At 42.8% G+C, this 13,578-nt stretch overlaps 1 protein-coding gene across 1 annotated transcript in view; it reads right to left on the reverse strand.

The window, feature by feature from the left end:
- The window catches only part of ATP8B3 (ATPase phospholipid transporting 8B3), a 761,685-nt gene that overhangs the window by 727,500 nt on the left and 20,607 nt on the right, over positions 1–13,578 (reverse strand). The window contains exons 4-6 of the mRNA XM_075852305.1: positions 12,352–12,450; positions 11,363–11,424; positions 9,206–9,278 (exon numbers count right to left, since the gene is read on the reverse strand). Coding sequence (XP_075708420.1) covers positions 9,206–9,278; positions 11,363–11,424; positions 12,352–12,450 — 234 coding nt within the window. The remainder of the gene's footprint in view (positions 1–9,205; positions 9,279–11,362; positions 11,425–12,351; positions 12,451–13,578) is intronic.

A 13,578-nucleotide genomic window follows, 5' to 3' on the forward strand; every position in this document is an offset into this window, starting at 1 on the left:
AATGATAAATGGGAGATTTTCAAATCTACTTTGGGTAATTATAATGCAAAATGTATTCCTATAGGTAACAAGTATAAACGACTAAAATTAAACCCCACATGGATTACACCTTCTGTAAAAAGGGCACAAAGCAAAGGATTGGAGCAGCACTGTGAGCAAATGCCTGACTAGGCTGGTGCAGAGCCTCAAAGATAAAGGAGTGACCTCTCCTTATGTGTTGGATATCCAAAAAAGAGAACGTTTCACCTCCTCTATGAAGGCATTTTCAAGTTGTGGTTCCATGTTGAATGAATAAATTCACTTTATTTGAGTGCTGCTTCACGTTCTCTTTTTTGGATATTCTGTAAAAAGGGCAATACATGACAAAAAAGGGCATTAAAAAATTCAAATCTGTAACCTTTTTAAATTATAAAGAGCGTAATAAAATCTGTAAAAATTTAATAAAATCTACTTTGGGTAATTATAGTGCAAAATGTATTCCTATAGGTAACAAATATAAACGACTAAAATGAAACCCCCACATGGCTTACACCTTCTGTAAAAAGGGCAATACATGACAAAAAAAGGGCATTTGAAAAATACAAATCTGAGCGTACTGCTGTAGCCTTTGTAAAACATAAAGAGCTTAATAAACTCTGTAAAAAGTTAATAATATCAGCAAAAATACAAAATGAAAGGCAGGTTGCCAAGGATAGTAAAACAAATCCCCAAAAATACTTCAAGTATAGAAATGCAAAAAAGCCAAGGTCTGAACATGTAGGACCCCTAGATAGTGGTAATAGGGAGCTGGTCACAGGGGATCAAGAGAAGGCAGAGTTACTAAATGGGTTCGTCAGCTCTGTATATACAACAGAAGAAAGAGCAGCTGATGTAGCTGGTGCCAGTGCTGTTAATATATCTGTTGATATACTGAATTGGATGAATGTAGATATGATGCAAGCTAAATTAAATAAAATAAACGTAAACAAGGCCCCGGAACCAGATGGGTTACACCCTAAAGTTGTTAAGGAGCTTAGTTCAGTTATTTCTGTCCCCCTCTTCATAATATTTAGAGATTCTCTAGTGACTGGTATAGTGCCAAGGGACTGGTGCAGGGCAAATGTGGTGCCTATTTTCAAAAAGGGCTCTAGGTCTTCCCCGGGTAATTATAGACCAGTAAGCTTAACATCCATTGTGGGGAAAATGTTTGAGGGGCTATTGAGGGATTATATACAGGATTATGTGACAAAAAATAGTATTATAAGTGACAGCCAGCACGGTTTTACTAAGGACAGAAGCTGTCAAGCCAACCTGATTTGTTTTTATGAAGAGGTGAGCAGAAGCTTAGACAGAGGGGCCGCTGTGGATATAGTGTTTTTGGACTTTGCAAAGGCAGTTGACACTGTCCCTCATAGACATCTAATGGGTAAATTAAGGACTATAGGTTTCGAAAGTATCGTTTTTAATTGGATTGAGAATTGGCTCAAGGACCGTATACAGAGAGTTGTGGTAAATGATTCCTACTCTGAATGGTCCCCGGTTATAAGTGGTGTACCACAGGGTTCAGTGCTTGGACCTGTAAAGGATCTGCCAGGCACAGCTTCGGGGTTAACGCCCATAGGTAATCAGTCTTCACCTGAGTCTATGTCTCTGAGACTGACTCCAGCTTCCACCACTCAGGCTGGCAGGCTTAGGAGTGGGAGAGCCTATCGCAGCCAGGCCAGACTCAGCTAGCTCCTGCCCTCTGTCTATTTATACCTGCCTTTCCTGTTCCTCCTTGCTTGTGATTCTTTCCGCGTGGTTTCCTGGCCCAGCTACAGCTCCTACTATTTGATCCTGCTCCATATTGTCCCTGGCTTACTGACTACTCTCCTGCTCTGCGTTTGGTACCTCGTGCTCTCCTGGTTTGACTTGGCTCGTTCACCACTCTGGTTGCTCACGGTGTTGCCGTGGGCAACTGCCCCTTTCCCTTTGCTTTGTATTCCCTTGTATGTTTGTCTCATGCACTTACTGAGCGTAGGGACCGCCGCCCAGTTGTACCCCGTCGCCTAGGGCGGGTCGTTGCAAGTAGGCAGGGCCAGAGTGGCGGGTAGATTAGGGCTCACTTGTTCGTTTCCCTACCCCCGTCGTTACATAATCACAAGCCCATACCTAGTCTACCCTGGTCCCTGTCACTACTATGGACCGCCTTGAGACCCTGTCTCAGAAAATGCAGGGTCTCTCCCTACAGGTCCAGGCCCTGGCTCAGAGGGTCAACCAGCCTGATGCTACCATGGTAGTCCCCCTCACCTCACCTCTTGAACCCCGCCTCAAGTTGCCAGACCGGTTCTCAGGGGACCGGGCGGCTTTTCTCTCCTTTCGGGAGAGTTGTAGGCTTTACTTTCGCTTAAAGCCTCATTCCTCAGGTTCTGAGAACCACCGGGTGGGTATAATTATGTCCCGGCTCCAGGAAGGGCCCCAAGAGTGGGCCTTCTCCTTGGCTCCTGACGCCCCTGAACTTTCCTCCGTTGATCATTTCTTTTCTGCTCTCGGACTCATTTATGACGAGACTGACAGGACTGCCTTTGCCGAGAGTCAGCTGGTGACCTTACGTCAGGGTAAGAGACCTGTTGAGGAGTATTGTTCTGACTTTAGGAAGTGGTGCGTAGCTTCTCGGTGGAATGACCCTGCCTTAAGGTGCCAGTTTAGGTTGGGTCTGTCGAATGCCCTGAAAGACCTGCTAGTTAGCTGTCCCTCTTCTGACTCCCTAGACCAGGTTATGGCTTTAGCGGTACGACTTGACCGACGTCTCAGGGAACAACAACGTGAACGTTTATGTGTTTTCTCCTCCGACTCCCCCATGATGCCTTCCGAGGTACCGTTGCTTCGTTCCTCCCCGGAAGACTCAGAGGTACCTATGCAACTCGGGGCCTCCGTGTCCCCCCAACAACGTAGAGATTTCCGCAGGAAGAATGGTCTCTGCTTCTACTGTGGGGATGACAAGCATCAAGTGAACAACTGTCCTAAGCGTAAGAATGCAGCCGGAGAACTTCCGCGCCTAAGTGATTATCGGGGAGGTCACTTGGGCGCACAGGTATTTCCCATAAATATGAAACGTAATAAGATCTTGCTTCCCTTTCAGGTCTCTTTTGGTGGTAGGTCTGCTACCGGCAGTGCCTTCGTGGATTCAGGGTCCTCTGCTAATATCATGTCTGTGGAATTTGCTATGTCTCTTGCTATGCCTTTGATTGATTTGCTTAAACCTGTCCCGGTAGTGGGTATCGACTCCACTCCTCTTGCTAATGTTTATTTTACACAGCATACCCCTGTTTTTGAACTCATTCTTGGCTCCATGCATTTTGAGCAGTGCTCTGTACTGTTGATGCAGGGATTATCGTCCGATTTGGTTTTAGGCCTTCCCTGGTTGAAGTTGCATAATCCCACGTTTGACTGGAATACTGGGGAGCTTACCAAATGGAGTATTGGTCAGGAAGTTCCACCTTCGTTTCCCCAATAAACCAGGTCCACTTAGAAAGGGTCCGGTGGCCCCTCATAAAAGGGGGGGTACTGTAAAGGATCTGCCAGGCACAGCTTCGGTGTTATCGCCCATAGGTAATCAGTCTTCACCTGAGTCTATGTCTCTGAGACTGACTCCAGCTTCCACCACTCAGGCTGGCAGGCTTAGGAGTGGGAGAGCCTATCGCAGCCTGGCCAGACTCAGCTAGCTCCCGCCCTCTGTCTATTTATACCTGCCTTTCCTGTTCCTCCTTGCTTGTGATTCTTTCCGTGTGGTTTCCTGGCCCAGCTACAGCTCCTACTATTTGATCCTGCTCCATATTGTCCCTGGCTTACTGACTACTCTCCTGCTCTGCGTTTGGTACCTCGTGCTCTCCTTGTTTGACTTGGCTCGTTCACCACTCTGGTTGCTCACGGTGTTGCCGTGGGCAACTGCCCCTTTCCCTTTGCTTTGTATTCCCTTGTATGTTTGTCTCGTGCACTTACTGAGCGTAGGGACCGCCGCCCAGTTGTACCCCGTCGCCTAGGGCGGGTCGTTGCAAGTAGGCAGGGACAGAGTGGCGGGTAGATTAGGGCTCACTTGTTCGTTTCCCTACCCCCGTCGTTACAGGACCACTATGATTCAACTTATTTATTAGTGATATAGAGGATAGGATTAATAGCACGATTGCTATTTTTGCAGATGACATCAAGCTATGTAATATAGTTCAGACTATGGAAGATGTTAGTGAATTGCAAGCTGATTTGAACACACTAAGTGTTTGGGCATCCACTTGGCAAATGAAGTTTAATGTAGATAAATGTAAAGTTATGCATCTGGGTACCAACAACCTGCATGCATCGTATGTCCTAGGGGGAGCTACACTGGGGGAGTCACTTTTGAGAAGGATCTGGGTGTACTTGTAAATCATAAACTAAATAACAGCATGCAGTGTCAATCAGCTGCTTCAAAGGCCAGCAGGATATTGTCGTGTATTAAAAGAGGCATGGACTCGCGGGACAGGGATGTAATATTGCCACTTTACAAAGCATTAGTGAGGCCTCATCTAGAATATGCAGTTCAGTTCTGGGCTCCAGTTCATAGAAAGGATGCCGTGGAGTTGGAAAAAATACAAAGAAGACCAACGAAGCTAATAAGGGGCATAGAGAATCTAAGTTATGAGGAAAGATTAAAAGAACTAAACCTATTTAGCCTTGAAAAGAGACGACTAAGTTGGGACATGATTAACTTATATAAATATATGAATGGCACATACAAAAAATACGGTGAAATCCTGTTCCATGTAAAACCCCCTCAAAAAACAAGGTGGAACTCCCTCCGTCTGGAAAAAGAAAAGTTCAACCTGCAGAGGCGACAAGCCTTCTTTACTGTGAGAACTGTGAATCTATGGAATAGTCTACCGCAGGAGCTGGTCACAGCAGGGACAGCAGATGGCTTTAAAACAGGCTTAGATAATTTACTAGAACAAAAAAATATTAGCTCCTATGTGTAGAAATTTTTTACTTCCCCTTTCCCATCGCTTGGTTGAACTTGATGGACATGTGTCTTTTTTCAACCGTACAAACTATGTAACTATGTAATTATGTAACTAACTCCCCAACAAATGCAGATGACAACTTGCCCCATCTGATCTTCACCCGACTGTGCTCTATCTCTGATTTCTCTAACTCACCTTTTCCACTGTTGGATCATCATCCCTTTTCTTTTACTATCCTATCACCTTTTGGATCAACCACCTACATACACAGAAATATACATGCCAACAGTGGCGTAGCTATAGGTGTTGCAGCGGTCGCAATTGCCAACAGCCCCTGCACCATGTCTATTCACAGTTACTATAGTAACTGGGGACTATGTAATAAACTATACGGGCCCCTGTTACTATACTGACATACAAGTATACTTACCCACCTCACTCCTGAGTCAGGTCCGGGCGCAGCGCTGGTCCAAACACCTTTCAGTGTCATGACGTCATGACGCTGAATGGCGTCAGGTCCCGAGCTGCACAACCAAAGCCGAAGAGGACACCACTAGGGAGTGAGGAGGGTATGTATAACAGAAATAGAAGAAATAGAGGCACTCACCGACTGTGGCAAAAAACTTATTTTATTCAGGATCTTGGTCTGTTAGATGTGGAGCAAGCATACAGTCGTTTTGCGTGAATACTCTTTTTTTAAGGCCCTAAGTATAAGGTTATTTTCTGCTGGGGCCCTGTATCTAAGCCTACCATGTGTGATACTGTCTCCTGGGCCCTGTATCTAAGCTTACCATGTGAGACACTGTCTTCTGGGCCCTGTATCTAAGCCTATCATGTGTGATACTGTCTTCTGGGACCTGTATTTAAAAGGACCTGTAATTATTATTTTTTTAAATCACATTTCTCCCCTTATTCCCTATCTCTTCCCATTTCCAACTATGTAAAAAAAAATTGTTGCCAACACGTGGCTACACATTTTTATTTAAAAAAAAAAAAAACGTTTTCAAAGGTGTACAAAGTCATTAATTTGCTGAAACCAGACAATCTCTTTAAGTTAGTAAAGTACATTTGTTTAGCATGGATGAGGGCAAGATTGTAAGATCGCAGCATGAATTTGTAGTGAAACAAGATGGTTTGTGAGCGAGACTTTCTTCACTACAGCAAACCTAGAGCACCTTGGGTACTAGCACGTTTGGGTTGTCTTGCAAGGTGTCCATCTATAGCACCTGAAGGTATAGACAGTAGGGGGTGCAACACAATCTAATGTACACTTTAGTGTATGGTGAGAATGGACTGTGGCCTGGTTCGGGCAAGAGATGGATGAGATGAGAGAGTGCAGGTCTTAAAGGGGTTTTCCAGTCATAAAAAAAATGATAGGCCTATCCTTAGGACAGGCTATCAATATCTGATCGGTGTGGGTTTAGATACAGCAGCTCAGCAGACAGTATAATAACACATCATAGGCTCAAACCACATTCCTTCCCTTATTCCCCACTTCCTCCCCAAAATAATGTTGCATTGGGCTGAGGTGCCAGTACAGTGGAAACCCCCGAAAGGTGACCCCATTTTGGAAACTACACCTCTCAAGGAATTCATCTAGAGGTATAGTAAGCATTTTAACCCCACAGGTGCTTTTCAGAAATTTGTACACAAAGGATGTTGCAGATTGAAAATTGCCATTTTTACACAGATATGCCATTGCAGTGCCCAATATGTTGTGCCCAGTTGGGCCACTGTAAACACACTTCCCATAAATTAAGTGGGTACTCTGGAGTACACTAATAACCCATATGTGGTCATAAACTACTGTTTGGGCACACTGCCAGGCTCAGAAGGACTGCCATTTGGCTTTTGGAGCACAGATTTTGCTTGGTAGTAGTTTTGTTTGGGGTTTTACTGTTTTTTCAATTTATAAAGTGAGCGCATATGTAAGCTATGCAGAGTACATCAGCGCATAATAAGGTGGTTTAATAATGGGGTAAAAAAGTAATAAACTTAAAAATTCATTGATGATGTGGTACGCTTTGAAGCAATCCTTTATGCACAGGCCAGGTTTTTTGGAGCAGGTGTCGCTCCTATAAATAGTGTATTTTCTTATCCTCCTTTTGGTACACACTCTGCACCTTTTTTTTGGGTCCTTCTCTTGTTTGCAATTTGGGACATTTTGCTGGGAAAGTGTTATCCTAGTGCAATAAGGGTGGCTTTGCTTCTAGTGGAGAAAATGATGGTTCCCAAATATTAAAGCCTTAATAACCACCTCCTAAAACTGAAGTATTGTTCCCATCTGGCCTGGACAGCATGTAAGCATTATACAATGTCATTTGTACGATGAGCACGGCCAGCTTATTGTACCATGGGACATGGCTATGTGGTAAATCCGGGGTATTGTACAAAATATCCTCGCTCCAGTATTGCCTAATCTTTGACTTTTTTACTAGCCCTATAAGCAGCACAAGGCTTCTGAAATGTCCTCATCTTAGCTGCATCAATGGGGTCCACCTGTGCAGTCTAGCGGATGATGTTGTGGGGTTTTTGGGGAACAACAATTGGACCTATAAATTAGTCATGGCCATCATTTTGCATCACACCATTCCGAGTCATAAAGTTTTATTTTTCCATTGATGAAGCTGTGTGAGGCTTTGTTTTTTGCGGAACGAGCGGTCATTGTAATTGATACCATTTCGGAGTACATACGATAATTTTGATCACTTTTTATTCCATTTTTTTGTGAAGCGAGGAGACCAAAAAAACAGCAATTCTGGCACCTTTTTTTATTATTTTTTGATGGTGTTCACTGTGTAATATAAACAACATGTTAACATTATTCTGTGGGTCGATAAGATTGTGGCAATATCAAATTGATATTGTTTTTTTATGTTTTACTACTTTTCCACAATAAAAAAAACAACTTTTTGCACATGTCCCGTAAAACATGAAAAAACGGACATGCTCCATAATTCCCTGCACAGTTCTACGGCACGGAAACCCATCCGTAGCAGACACCCATCTGTAGCGATACGGAAAGGTGTCTGCGACCAATAGAACTGAATGGGCCCGTAATTATGGACAGTAATTGCGGTCCGTAATTACGGGTAATTTTACGGTGTGCATGGGGCCTCAGCATCACCATTTCCTGAAAGTCATAACTTTTTTTTTTCTGTTAATGAGCTATGGGAGGGCTTGTTTTTTGCATGACGAACTGCTGTTTTTATTGGTACCATTATGGGGTACTTGGGGTACACTTTTTTGGAGACAAGGTGTCGAAAAAAGGAAATTCTGTCCGTTTTTTAGTTTACTTTTTTACGTTCACCATGCGGGACAAATAACATGATACATTTAGGCTGGGTTCACACTACCTATTTTCAGACCTATTTTCAGACGCATAATACGCCTCGTTTTACGTCTGAAAATAGGGCTACAATACGTCGGCAAACATCTGCCCATTCATTTGAATGGGTTTGCCGACGTACTGTGCAGACATCCTGTCATTTAGGCGTCGTCGTTTGACAGCTGTCAAACGACGACGCGTAAAAATACAGCCTCATCAAAAGAAGTGCAGGACACTTCTTTCAGACGTAATTTGAGCCGTTCTTCATTGAACTCAATGAAGAGCAGCTCAAAATTTACGGCTGTCAGAGAAGCCTTGCAAAATGCGAGGAGGAGAATTTACGACTGAAACGAGGCAGCTGTTTTCTCCTGAAAACAGTCTGTCTTTTCAGACGTAAAAGCCTGCTACCGTGTGCACATACCCTTAAAGTTCAGGCCATTACAAATGCGGCTATACCTACTATGTATAGGGGTTTTTCTTTAGTTGTTTTTTTTTTGCAGTTATAATGGACTTGATCAGGGAAACAGGGTGATTCTTGTTTTTATTACTTAAAACTTTTTTTCTTAATCCTACTAGAGGACTTGAAGGCTTGCTCTTCTGATTACAGGTATAATAGATTGCAACTACCTATGTAGTGCAATGTACTGTAACTTTAATTTTTCCACTGGCAGTTAGCCTATTAGGTCCCCCTTTTGCCCGCTTCATCCTCAGGGTATAACTGTACGGCCATTTGCATTAAGGCATCATTAACATAGGCATACTGTTACGCCCAGGTGCACAAAGGGGTTAATATAACAGTTTTTAATTAAATATAGAGATTTAAGCAAGATAGATAACATATTGGTTTGTTTCACATTTGAGCTCATCTCCTTCGTATTTCATGTTGCGTGTAATTACAATCATTGTTAAAAAACAAACCACTCACTGGAACAAAATTATCCTTTTGTAAACGTATAATGTCTCCAACCTGAATATCCTTCCATTTCTCCATAAAGAAGCTATGGCTGGAGAATAAAAGAAAAAAACATGAGTAAATAGTAAGAAAATTTTAGATAAAACTGTGCAAAACATTTTGATGGAAAACACAAATTTTTTTTACTTATTTTGACTGAAATTAATTTTATAACTGGTTGAAAGCATTTTCCCTTAAAAATCTGCAGTAAATGCCTTGGTAATTCCTTGAATTGCTTCTGTTAAAAGTTTCCTCTGATATTTACCACCCTTTAAGGCTATGTTTACACAAGGCGAATACGCTGCGTATCTGCCTTGGACCCCGCAGGGAATTCCATCTGAAAAAGAGCACCAAATTGTGGTGCAGTTTTTCAGACGGAAGGTCTGCTGTGGAAATCAGAGGTAAAAAACACAAAAACCTATACTTATCAATTGTTATGGTGACGTGACCCTCTAGCGTCCTGCAGCCCAGCCTCCTGGGATGATGTTTCATCCCATGTGACCGCTACAGCCTGTGATTAGCTGCAGGATTCATCCCAGGGGGCTGGGCTGCAGGACGTGAGGGACGCGTCACACTGCAAAATCGCAGCTTTTCCCCTGTAATGATCGCAGCTTTTACCCTACAAAAATTGCAGCATCTGCTATATGTTGGGGGTTTTACCTCCCCATTGAATTCAATGGGGAAAACCTGCAACAGAAAAGCAGCGATTCCGCAGCCTAAACTGACATGCTGCAGATTAAAATGATTGCACCGCAGGTCAGTTTATGCATGTTTTTTCTCGCTTATCATTTCTTCTGAAACTGTATTACGCTGTGGATTTTACGCAAGGAAATACATTGCAGGAAAATCTGTAGTATTTGTGCTACGTGTGGACATACCCTAAGGATCAGGGCAATAACATATTAAAGTTAGACAGAGCCATATTTCGTAGATATATAGTATAAAATTCCAATAATCCAAAATTTCAAAACCACCAATGTGCTGAACTATCTGAAATTCCTACCTTATGTCTGGCATCACTATGTGGCCCTACTGTTGGGGCAATTTATTACCGGTGGCTACTGCTAACCTTATTTAAGTTCATAAGTTTATATAATTCTAGTAACTGTATTATTAGGGCAAATGGCCAGGAATGTCGGTGACTTGTTAAGATATTTTGATGCCGTGACTTATTTATTAAAACTTTGCTGGCAACATTAGGTTCTTCATATAATTAAAAACTTAGAATAGGAAATAGTGTGGGGGAGGGAATCCTCCAGCTCACCGTATGTAGTGTCTGTGAACAGACAGTGCCCGGAAATCCGCACACGAACAGCGGCAAACAACAGAGGAAGAAGTAGAACCGAAATCCAGCGCTTGAAGTAAGTAAAAGGAAATAAACGTTCAACTTTTATTAATAATAAATGAAGTTTAAAAACAAAGAAATAGTGGATGATGTAACAGAGTACAGAGATGGGTAGAAGGGGGAAGGTCAAAATTGCCTTAGTTAATTTTACCAAGGCAATTTTGAGCATCCCCCTTCTACCCATCTCTTTACTCTGTTACATCATCCACTATTTCTTCGTTTTTAATCTTGATTTAGTATTAATAAAAGTGGAACGTTGGTTCCTTTTACTTACCTCAAGCGCTGGATTTCGGTTCTACTTCTTCCTTTCTTCATATAATTATTTCACTCTGAAGTGTTCTTCCTTAGGCCTCATGCACACGAACGTGCTTTTGCGGCCGCAATTCCCCTGAAAATCCACGGGAGAATTGCGGCCCCATTCATTCCTATGGGGCCATGCACACGACCGTGGTTTTCAAGGTCCGTGCATGGGCTGGGAGCCTGGACCGCAGAAAGAACTGGCAAGTCTTATTACGGCCGTGTTCTGCGGTCCAGGCTCATTGAAAATAATGGCCGCGGCCATGTGCATGGCCCGCGATTTGCGGACGGCTCGCGGCTGACAGTCCCCTGCTGGCCGACCCGAAAATCACGGCCGTGCACATGGCTACGGTCGTGTGCATGAGGCCTTAGTGTATATTCACATGTGCCAGATTTCTGCTGTGACCATAGTACCTTTATACTGCTCTTTCCATTTACCTTCACCACACACTTTCCTTTTAACAATTAGGGAGAAACAAAACACAAACCTTTTTTCTTTTTGGATTTCACAGGGTCTGTTGTTTATAACTTTGTCGCTTCTGTGGCGTGCCTATAAAGATTAAAGTATTATTTTATATCGACATATTCCGCAATACTGAAAAGATAAAGCTATTAATTAATATCAATCAACATCCCATGGGTTATACTATATAATCTTGCATCAAGTGTTAAGTGCCAGGCTCAGGTAAAAGTGTCCTCTGGAGGGCACCCGTCCAGCTTCCTAAGCCAAAAGAGGCTCTGTCACCAGTTTAATACTTCTCTATCTCCTACCTAATCTAATATATTATTTGATGCACAACATTCATAGCACAGTTTATTTGGATAGAGAGGGACAGCTCATTTTAATATCATTATATGCTATAGGGAACAGTGTTTTGAATTTTAATCGTGAAAAATAATATATATACGTTATAGATATTTTGTACAAGCTCGAAATTAGGCACCCCCTTTATGCCCTAGGGCACTTTGTACCCAGTTTTAAAAAAATGCCTTACCACCCTCATAGGGTCGTTTTTTCAATTGTTTGCTTCTGAGTGTATTTACGCGGTTTTCGATCGCGCAGCAAAAAAACGCGGCAAAACCGCACCGTGTTAATACACCCTAATAAGGCTCTGATTAGTGTTCTGGTGAGATTCCCATATTCTCTCGGTCTCAATACTGTGATCAATAAAACCTGATGACACATAAGAATTGCCTGCAGTTTCTAACCTGCAGGTATAGGAGCAATAGGCGTCTAATTGGTCAGATTACCAGGGTCTTGTAGACAAACAACCTGCTTCGTGCACAAATCACTTGAGACTTTTAAAATCCATAACATGCAAAGCACTAGTTGGCTTAGTACTGTGTTTGTCATGGATTTTAAATAAATGTAGTTTTAATTCAAGTTTATTGCCCTTTGGATGCTGGACCTTATTCCTAGAAAATCTCACCATATGCCACAAATTTAATGGTAAAGTTTTAAAAACATAGTACTTACAATGTCATCAAGAAGGTCTTTGATCCCTCTTATAACCAACAGAGAAAGCAAGGGTAGCATTATAGCAAACCATGGCAGTGTAGAAATCACAGGAACAGCCTGAAAGTAATGTATGGTAATAATGAAATGCTTTTTTTTATTTTATTTTATAGGAAACACTGCCATATATTATATTTGAAAAGCAATGGCATCTAATGTAAATGGAGGCCTGTCAGCCTACAATGCCACGGTGTAAGCATTTAAAAGCATAGTAAAATTTTATATTCTGGTTACAGTCTCTAGCAGGGCCAGCCTTAGGCCTAATGCACACGACATTAGCCATGTGCACGGCTGTGATTTTCGGGTCGGACGGCCGGGGAGTGTCACCCGCGGGCCACCCGCACATCGTGGGCCGTGCACATGGCAGCGTGCATTAATTTCTATGACCCTGGACCGCAAAACACAGCCCTAATAAGACATATCCGCTCTTTTTGCGGTCCAGGCTCCTGGGTCCATGCAAGGACCGTGGAAACCACGGTCATGTGCATGCACTCATTGAAATGAATGGGGCCGCAAATCACCCGCAGATTTGCGGGTGAATTGCGGCCGCAAAAATATACGTTCGTGTGCATGGGGCCTTAGGGTTGTGCGACGTGTGCGGAAGCACTATGAAGAGGGGCGCTGCCTACACGGGCGCTGTCTACACAAACGCTGCCCCCAGCTTCCATTCCTCCCCCATTCTCCTACTAACTTGTAATATTATTACACTCAAAGAAGGCATCCGGGCCTCTTTTGAACTCTTTCAGTAAATTTACCATAACAACTTCCTTCGACAGAGAGTTCGATAGTCTCACTGCTCTTACAGTAAAGAATCCCCTTCTATGTTTGTGTAAAAACCTTATTTGCTCTAGACGTAGAGGATGCCCCCTTTTTGCAGTTGTAGGTATAAATAGATCATGAGCAAGATCTCTGTATTGACCTTTGATATATTTATACATAGTTATTAGGTCACCCCTCAGCCGTCTTTCTTCTAAGTTAACAACCCTAAGTTTGATCTTCTTTTTGGGTACTGTAGACCACCCATTCCATATATTACTTTAGTTGGCCGTCTTTGTACCCGCTTTGGCTCTGCTTTGTCTTTCTAGTGGACTGGTAGCCTAAACTGTACACAATAATCCATAAACGTTCTTATTAGAGATTTGTAAGGTGGTAAAACTATGTTCTCGTCATGTGCATCTATGGCCCTTT

Source organism: Rhinoderma darwinii, chromosome 1 (genome assembly GCF_050947455.1).
Source record: "Rhinoderma darwinii isolate aRhiDar2 chromosome 1, aRhiDar2.hap1, whole genome shotgun sequence".
NCBI lineage: Eukaryota > Metazoa > Chordata > Amphibia > Anura > Rhinodermatidae > Rhinoderma > Rhinoderma darwinii.